Source organism: Miniopterus schreibersii (genome assembly GCF_964146895.1).
Source record: "Miniopterus schreibersii genome assembly, chromosome: 16".
Taxonomy (NCBI): domain Eukaryota; kingdom Metazoa; phylum Chordata; class Mammalia; order Chiroptera; family Miniopteridae; genus Miniopterus; species Miniopterus schreibersii.
Window position 1 is genome coordinate 37,650,768 of NC_138116.1, and position 9,898 is coordinate 37,660,665.

The window sequence follows — 9,898 nt, forward strand, 5'->3', positions numbered from 1 at the left end:
GGCATTCTTTCCAAGCTTCGCCATCCCCATCAGCGTGAGCCTCTCACGAGCTCATGAATTCGTCCCAGTTCTGCCCAGTGGCCTAGGGCCTCAGGCCGTTTCTCAGTTCTCCCCACGACAAATGTTTGACGTCCCCACAAGGAGGCAACTTCAAAGATGGCCCAACTTTTCCACATGGTACTCGGGTTGAGGGGGCACAGCTTCAGAAAGCTCCCCAGAGAGAGAGGGCTAGGATGGAAGAAGTAACATTGAAGGATACTGTCCTCCAGGCCCTTGAGGACACTTTATTGATCTTATCTAGTCATCAAAATCTCTAGGGCAGGTGAAGTTAGTAGCCCTTTACAAAGGAGAAAGCTGAGCCTTGGGGGTACCCAGTCACGAGCTCACCCTGGAAAGCGGCTGGGCTACGAATCGACCTGCTCCCTCTGGCTGCCAGAGGCCTGGCTCTGTGCTCTTAGACGTACATTCCAAAGTTGAGTTTTTTCTGTTCCGACTCTGGAAGAGCCTTGCTCCCAAAGGGAGCCTTCCTTCTTGGGGTTTAAATAAAATGGGGATAGATTTTGAAACCTGTTTGAGAAGCTCTCAGGTGGTTGAAAATACAGCCTTATTTAATCACGTTAGTTCTAAACCTGGGCAGGATCACAATCTAGCCTGTAGGTGTCCAGTAGCCGTTGGTCTGATCTCTCCCTGTGGCTATGCAGGAGAATTTTATTTATTTATTTATTTTTTAAGGCTTATCTCACTTTTTCTTTTTTTTTTTACTTTTTTTTTTTTAAATAATTTTTATTTTTGCTTAAAGTATTACAGATGTCCCTTTTTCTACCCAATGACCCTTTCCCCCCCGTTCCTTCCACCTCCCCAGTCATCAACAAATCAACAAATGACATGTGCTGGCGAGGGTGTGGAGAAAGGGGAACCCTAGTACACTGCTGGTGGGAATGCAGACTGGTGCAGCCACTATGGAAAACAGTATGGAGGGTCCTCAAAAAAATTAAAAATGGAGCTGCCGTTTGACCCAGTGATTCCACTCCTAGGAATGTATCCTAAGAATCCTGAAACATTCATCAGAAAGGCTATATGCACCCCGATGTTCATTGCAGGAGAATTTTAATTTTCAACCCTCACCCGAGGATGTTTTCAATGATTCCAGAGAGAGAGGGAGAGAGAGAGAAAAACATTGATATGAGAGAGAAACATCAATTGGCTGCCTTCCGTATGCACCCCAGCAGGGGGTCAAACCTGCAACCTGGGTATGTGCCCTGACCGGAATCAAGCCCACGGCCGTGTGGTGTACTGGACAGCGCTCCAGCCAACTGAGCCACACCAGCCAGGGCTGGGGCAGGTTTTCTCCTGTGGAAGGCAGGGCTGCTGTGTGCGCTGCTCCATACAGAATCATCCCTCCCGGATGCCGGCCGTCCTCTGTAGAGAGACACTGATAGTTTGGGAACGCCGTCCCTCCAGTGGCTCTGGTTATGGGACACTGTGATAACGAAGGAATTTTAAACTAAAATGAACAGATTCGCGTTTGTGCCGCTGTGCTTATATAACTGAGGACAGGTGTCGGAGAGGCTGTACAAGAAAATGACATAAAAACAGCTTACTTCTGCAACTTTCACAAAAACAGGACCATTTGGAAGTGTGGCTGGGGTCCCTGGCAATAAGGGGCCCTGGGACTTAAGCTTCCTTGGTTTTCAGCAGTAGAGGTGCTCCGATGATAACTTCCTTTTATGGCTTTAATTGGGCCTCAAAACCTTTGTTTTTCTCTCTTTCGGCGACTTTCAGATAGTATGTTATTTCAGTTCTGATTTCCTCTTTGATCTAAAGGTTATCTGGAAGTTTCAAGTAGTTAAGATTTTTTTTTGTCACCTTTTTATTTCTAATTTTGTGGACTGTGATCCAAGAATGTGGTTCTCAAACATTCCCTCTTTGTGGTCAAGTAAGCACATGAGTATTATTTTGTAAATGTTCTGCGCACATGTAAAATAATGTAGATCGTCTGTTTGGGGGATGTGAGCTTTATATCGTTGCTATTATGTTGGGCGAGTCGGTGGTCGTCTTCAGCGCACCTCTGTCTTTAAATTGACCTTAGGTGGGGCTGCCTGCCCAGGAAGGAGGTGTACTGACACCTTCCTGTATAGTGTGTTTTTAATCAAGTACTCCCAGAACTCTAACACTTTTTGTTTTAAATATAAACGTATGTTTAGCTGCTTTGATGACAGAGCATTATAAATTGTGTCTTTTCTTATTATAATATTGCTCTTTACCCTGCTTAATGCTTTAATCTTAAATTCTACCTTGTTCAAGGTGAATATTTACACCCCTCCAGCCCTTCCTTCTGTTTGCATTTGCCTGGTATCATTTTACCCTGCTCTTTTGCTTTAGGATTATTTCTTTTAGAGTTAGTTTCTAAGTAGTTTGATAAACACTATGTTGCTTTGTTTTAATGTCAAAAAATCAGAGTCTGTCTTAGAGTGGGGAGAGTTCAGTCTGTTTATATTTAATATAACAACTACAAAGCTTGATGTCATTTAAAACATTTCCATTACTTGTTTCTTTTTTCTTATTTTTTCACTGATTTGACTGTGCTGCTCTTTGTTCCCTCCCCCCGTGTCCATTTGGAAGTCCTGTTCTTTTCCATCTTGCTAATTGTTGCTTTATGTTTCCCCACAATTACAATCAAATGCCTTTTCCTATATGATGTGGATAGGAGAGGCCAACAATTTCCTGCGAGCCCTTCCATTTCCTCGCTGCTCTCTCTCCTCCCCGAATAATGTGAGGCCTGCGTGACGTTGCATGTCAGCGCCTCCGGGTGAGAGCTTCAGGTGTTTTCACCTGTTCCCTTGTCTGTGTTAAGAACTCCCCACCTCAGTCCCCAACTCCTAGATTTTGCTGAGATGGTTTAACTCTTCCAGGCTGTAATTAGAATTCCTCTTGCAGCACCTTTCCTATCCCAAACACACTTAACACTATGTTGCACGTTCGAAGACCATCTGACCCCCATGTGGGTGGGTGGTGCACAGATTGCAGGGTCCACTGAACACCACTGACTGTCTTCTTTCCGTCACCCTCTCTTTGGAGGGTGACATGTGCGTGTGGTCAGGAGTTCTTTTCAGGTGTGCGTGATATGCTCTCTAACTCTTTGAGTAGCCACAGATATTTTCTTTCACTTGGGAGTGAATGGAGCTTGGCTGCTGGGAGGACTCTTGGGTTGCAGCCCTTGTCTCTCGGGCATCTGCAGATGTCTTCCCACGGTCTCCCAGGCCTCAGGGGTGCAGGTGAGAAGCCTATTTTTTTTTTCACGTGAGAGTCACTTGTTCTTTCTGGCTGGAAGCTTTCAAGATTCTGTTTTTGACCTTGGGGTTTAGAAATTCTACCAGAATATGCCTAGGTGTGTATTTTGTTTATAAACCCTACCTAAGATTTGGGGAGGCCTTTCCTTCTACACATGCATGCTTTTCTTTAGGGAAATGTTCTTTTTTGTTGTTTGTTTAATTATTGTCTCACCTACTTTTCAAATTCCTGTTAGTTGCCTATTGGGTCTTCTGGATCTGTCCTCTAAGTCGCCTAGGTTTTCCCTGTGATTTCTGTCTCTTTGTCATTTTGCTCTATGTTGTGAGACATTGCTTTCACAATTATGGAATTTTCACAAATTTCAAGATAATTTCAGGCCACTAATTTGAGTTCCAACAGTGACCTTGGCTGTCTTCATTCATTTACTGAATTTAAAAACCTGAGAATTATATTTTCAGTCTCCTGTCATTTTATACTTGACTCTCCTTGAGAACTTTAATTTTAAGTTGTCTGTTTCCTCCGGTGGCTCTGTTTCATTAAGGGGCTCTTCTGATGGGTGCATGTTCTTATCCTCTGATTGCCAGGCCCCCTTATGTGTGTTGTTGTTGTTGTTATTTTTCTGTTTCTCCCAAAGGGCTCCCCTCTCCCCTCTCTGGAGCAGTGGTTATTGGAGTGGTGGAAAGGTGGTGGCCTCGGCTCCTGAGTTAGCCATTCTCCTCGCCAGCCTCTTCTGGTGGCTCAGTCTCAGAGGTGGAGAAGGCTCGGCTCATCTATGTAGCTTCTCCTTATCTTCTAAATGTCTGATGGTTAGGCTTGCCCCAAGCTACACTCTGCAACTAGAGACAGAGATGTCTGCAAATGCAGATGGGGGCTCAGAAGATGGAGACCCCTAGTGGGGACCCTTTTCTCCCTTGATTCCAACCATGGTGGTCTCTTTCCTGCCTCCCTGACCCACCAAGCTTACCTGTGCCTCAGGGCCTTTGCACTAGCTGCTGCCTCTGCCTGGAGGCTGTTTCCCCCAGATTGCCACATGGCTCCTTCCCTCTCTTCACTCAGGTCTCTCATCGCTTGTCACTCACTGACCACCCTATGTTGGCTCTTCATTCTTCCTCTTGGCTCCTGTCATAACATTCCAGGAGATCATATATTTTTATTTTTAGTCAAACCCCATAAGGGACAAGCACTTTGTATTTTTTTGACAACTGTGTATCCAGCACTGAAAGCTGTCCTTAGCATACAGTAGGCTCTTATTAAATATTTATTGAATGCCTAAGTGAGTGGGAACCCTTGGAGAGATGGAAGATGCTAGACTAGGAAAAGTCTGGTCCTGTTGCAGGTGGGCGGAGGAGGGTGGGGAGAGGCCCCTGCTCACAGCACACACTGGGAGGTCGGATCCATGCCTGATTTCATTAGCTAAGGATAAAAAGTCAAACAGGGACAGACGTGGCATTTCTCAGGGCAGCATCTGCTGGCTGCAAAGCCGCAGTGTGGGTGGGGCTGTGTTGGGGGCACGCTCACTGGCTACCTGGGTGCATCTTCGTGAGGAGGCCTTCTGTGGCTCTGGGAAGCTTGTTATGTATCTTCTGGGGTTTATATGACCTTCAGAGAGAACTTAACTGTTCGCCTCCTCAATGTGGCATAAGACCCCAGGACTTCTTGTTCTCAAGCCAGACTGGGCATGAGCAGGGCCACCAATTCCTGGGGTGGGGGTGGGGGAGTCCAGCACTCGGGGGTCTCTGAACACCTCCTCTGCCTCTGGCCCCCAGCATCTCCAGGGAGGAGCAGCAGGACTTCCCCTCCCTTCCCCCTCCCCCAGAAGCAAGTAAACAGTAAGCGCTGCATTTTCCAGTCCCTGGTTCCTTACGCCATTTTTTCCTCAATGTAGCTAAAGCCCTGGCTCTCTCTCAGGTCCAGCAGAGTGAAATAAATGAGAGATGGCAAAGGCGCTTTCCCGCTGCCCCCCGAGAAGGATGCTGCTGGGGCATCTCGGTTCCTTTGCAGTGGGGCTGCAGCCGTGCTGTGGGCCTGGCTCCATCGGGGCCCCTCCAAGCCCTTTGCACTCCAGGGCTGCTGGCCAAGCTCTTGTTTGGAAAGGCTGAAGTCACAGCTTTGTCCTCTTAACACAAAGCTGCTCTTTCTGCCCCTGCCAGGGCTCTGAAGTGGAAAAAACCCCACACATGTCTCAGACCCCAGAACGTTGTTTTTTTCCTCTGTGGTCTGGGAATTTAATGGTGAAGCAACGGTGTCAATCAAAACTGAAATCACAGAGCTTTTGGGGTGCATTTGTGTCGATTGCTGGCTAATCTAAAAAAATGCTTTAAAGGAAAAAAAATACCAAAAATGCTGTGTAAAGAGCTTGAAGGATGAAATTCTCAAGGAACCTCTGAGCTGCTGTGAGACTGCCCCTGTCACTGGTGGGCGTTCTGCTGCCCGAGGCCCGGCCGAGGTGTGCTGCTCTCCGCCTGCGGCAACATGTGGCCCTTGCACGCTGTCCCTGTGACCCCCTGAGCTCTCCCTGTGCCCGAGAGTCTCTGGTCCCTCTCCATGCGTGTCCAAGTTGGTGCGCTGCCCCTGGCGGGGCCTCTGGTAGCGGTGGCTCTTGCCCAGTTTGGAGTCATTCCCTTGCTGTGTGATGAGAGGACAGGGGTGGGTGCCAGTCTCGAGCGGTTGACCTGGGGTCTTTCTCTAAGCGCACGTGACTGTCCTCATTCCTTGTGGGGGGTGTTTCAGATGAAGGTTTCTTTCTCAGTGACTGCAGGCGTCTTACAAATCAAGGTCTTAGTGGTACAATGACTGGTGACTTTTTTTTTTACTTTTTTATTGTGTTAAAATGCTCATAAAATAAGCAAAATTTACCATCTTAACCTTTTTCCTGTATACAGTGGTATTAAATACATTCACATTGGTGTGCAGCCATCACCACCATCCATCCCCATAACTCTCTTCATTTTATAACCTGCAACTCTACCTATTAAACCCTATTCTCACCTCCCCCCAGCCTCTGGTAATCACCTTTATACTTTCTGTCTCTCTGATTTTGACGACTCCAACTACCTCAAAGTGGAATCATACAGTATTGGTCTTTTTGTGACTGACTGTTCAAGATCCCGTGAGATCCCATATGAATTTTAGGATGGGTTTGTCTATTTCTACAAAGGATTTCATTGGGATTTTGATAGGGATTGCACTGAATCTGTAGGTTGCTTGGGGTAATATTGACATTTTAACAATATTAAGTCTTCCAATCCGTGAACATGGGATGTGTTTCCATGTATTTGTGTCTTCTTTCTTTCAGCAGTGCTTTGCAGTTTTCATTGTACAAGTCCTTTGCCCCCCTCCCCCCCTTGGTTGAATTGATTCCTAAGTATTTTATTCTTTTTGATGCTATTGTAAATGGAATTATTTTTGTAACTGTATGTTTCTTAAGGAAAAAAATTACACAGCCTTGGTTTTATGTATGTTTCCTTTAGAAACATTGAGATATAGAAAAGAATTAAGAGGAAAATCAGTCATAGGCAGCACCCCCATCATCCGCTCTACACCTTGTCATTTTGGTGTTTATCCCTCCGTCCTTGTTTGCATGGTTTCACATGCATGCATCATACATGTGCACAAACATCTGCACACCTATATGAATACATATTTTCCCCCACTGGGTTCCACTATGTTTCTCTAGACTTGTTCTCGCTAAACAGTATACATTAAAGACATCTTTCCAGTTATATACCGATGTTGCAAACACCCAGTGGAGGCATGTATGGCAGCTCTGATCAAATCAAACACACAGTCCTTTTTTTTTAGCCCAGAAAGGATATCTGAGATTCTCGTATTTGAGAGGTACAAGCACCTAATTTCACCTGGAAAAGCAGGTCCAATAAATAGAATTTTTGCTGAGCGTTCTGTTTTATGGAAATATTTAAAGATGAGTGAAAATGATGTTAAATCTTAGGGCTAGACGCCCCGGGAACTGGGCTTTATCGGGAATCTTCACTGGCTGGGCGTGTGTCTACCTACCTTCTTTGGCACTGGTTTGCCCTGTGGCTGCAATATGTATATGGACTCAGTGGACCAGTGGGTGAAAACATGAGGGTAGGAGGTGATGTCTTGCTCACTGCTGTGTCCCCAGTGCCAGCACAGCGCCTGCTACACCAGCGGTGCTCAGTCCATGGCTGGCGTTGAAGTTACTCTTATTGAGCTGGGGGGATATTTGGGCACTGACGCTCTTGGTGTCTCTTTCAGGAGGCGAGGAGGCCAGGCCCTTGGTACGGGGCGTAAGAGGCCGAAGCATCAGCATGAAGGTGCCCACTCCTTCCCGAGCCAAGCAGGGGGCCTTCAAGACCATGCCCCTTCGGTGGTCTTTTGGACACAGAGAGAAACCAGTGGTTGCATCTGTCGAGTTGGTGGAGTACTTGGAGTCCAGACGGAGACCTCGATCCACGAGCCAGTCCATCGTGCCACTGCTGACGGGCGCTGCTGGCGGGGATGACAAGTCAGCGGAGCCGAGGTCAAATGCCACCGTCTCTGCTAAGGGTGAAGACAGTGAGCGAGGCGCCGAGAGAGTCCCCACCGGAGCATCCTGCCCCGCCAGCCGCCTTAGCCACTGTGCCGTCGCTGCAACCTCGGATGGTCTGAACCCAGCAGGGACACTCAGGGAACCTGCAGGACAGGCCAGCAGGCTCCCCAAGCAGTTGGACCTGCCCCTCACGGTCATGCCCTCAGTGGAGAGCGAGAAGCGAGCCCGGCCCGAGGGCCAGAGGACCTCGGACTGGAAGGGAAGCGGCCAGGCGGGGAGCAGTGACAGAGCAGCCTCCCCCGGGGACGCTTCAGCCGCTGCGGCCGGATCCGAGCCCCACACACGCCGGCATCCCTTAGCCAGGGCCAGGGCTACTGCGGAGGGAAGGGGCCCCGAGACAGACAGGCTCTCACAGGGGACCCTCACCCTGCTGAGGTCTGTGTTTTGGAGGAAGGAGAACAAGAAGAGTGACAAGGCTGAGGTGGCTCCCCAGGTGGCCCCGGCCTCCCTGGGGAGGGGCAGGCTGAGCCTGGCTGTGGATGAGCAGGCTCGAGTCCCGTCTCCCCTGAGGGTGCCGGGGGGCTCTGTCCGGTCTGCGCCCAGCTCTCTGCACCTCCCACGCAAGGCCAGCAGGCCCACGAGGGCCAGCGCCCCGAGCATGGCACAGAGGAGTGTGCCCGGGGAGCAGACTGCTTTTGGCGCCTCGCAAAGGGTGAAGTACCACACCCTGTCCTTAGGGCGAAGGAAAACATTACCGGAGTCCAGCTTTTGATGGTGTGTGCCAGTGTCGTGTGAAGCTAGCATCCTCTCCACTCTGCACCGAGCTGCTGCAGGCAGCCTGTATTGAAAGCGGGATTTTGGGAAGCCACTTGTCTCGTGATCCCTGAAAAATAAAATTTTTTTGGTCTTCACGTCTAGATTTCCAACACACCCAAAGACCTTCCTGTATTGTCGGCTGCTTTCCTCCTTACAGGACACTAGAGTGTGCTGTTGGGTCAGCACTAATTTCAGGACCTGCGTCCCTGTGCTAAAGAGCGACTGGATGTGAGCAGACCCTACAGCATAACTGTAGGGAAGGCTGGTTAATGCTAATCTTCAGTCTCAAATCAAATATTGTCAGTGGCTTCTCCTATTTAAAAAAAATTGAATTTAAATAGTTGACTTAACAGGAAAATATTTTCCTTTTAATGTTTCTCTGGGATAAAGCATTAAAGATGCCAAAAATGTGGTGGTGACAGTAAGGCAAGATTCTAGGAGAGAGATGATTGAGACTTTTAAAGAATATTTAATATATAACAAAATAATTAAAGATTTTCAAACTATTTAAAAAAGATAACTATTTTGATACTAGGACAAAAGGAAGCTCTTTTTTAAAAAAGTTTTAAGTATGAGATGTATGTACAATTTTAATAAAAGCCCATCAGTGAAATGTGGAAATGGCTGAATTATTCAAGTTTTATAAATGGTGTTGTTTTGTTCCTACTGAGTCAACTTGACTCATTGCTGTGGATATCAGACAGTCATTACTTGAGTTGTTACTGAAATTTGAAAATGCTTTTAAGTAAAATGACTTGCTTTATAAGAAGTAGAAAGCTCCTCGGGTCTCACTCCAGATCTCCCTCATTCTTGCGGGGGCCTGGGAGTCCGAGCCTGTCCGTCCCGTGTGCTGGAGCTTTGCACACTGTCCAGCGGCCACTCTGACAAATGCCCTGTCACTATTCCTGGGAAGCTGCTGAGCCTGACCCCAGGCCTGTGGCCCAACAGTTGAGGTTACTGATGAGTCTGTACTTAAACAGTCTGTTTTCTAGAAATACTTCCTTTCTGATGGGAACCATTTGTTCAAGACACCCAACTCCCCAAATTTAGTTTTCCTCATACATACTGCATGACTCATTGCTGTATCCCTACTACTTTTTTTTCTTATGAAGAAATAACGAGGTCCTTTTATTTTCCCTACGGAGAAAGATTGCTTACTTTTGAGTAAGAATGCTCAGATGGGAAGATCTGAGATAACAGAAAGCGAAAGCAGGAGGACCAGCCACCTGACTCACCTGGAGGGCATATGTACACCATGGACCTGTGTGCATTTCAGAA

General features: G+C 47.5%; 1 protein-coding gene across 1 annotated transcript in view; it reads left to right on the forward strand.

Annotated features, from left to right (window-relative positions):
- Positions 1-9,238, forward strand: part of USP43 (ubiquitin specific peptidase 43) — a gene marked incomplete at its 5' end in the record, with an annotated part of 57,285 nt that extends 48,047 nt beyond the window's left edge. The window contains one exon of the mRNA XM_081162536.1: positions 7,531-9,238. Coding sequence (XP_081018662.1) covers positions 7,531-8,576 — 1,046 coding nt within the window. The 3' untranslated portion in view covers positions 8,577-9,238. The remainder of the gene's footprint in view (positions 1-7,530) is intronic.
- Positions 9,239-9,898: the final 660 nt, after the last annotated feature.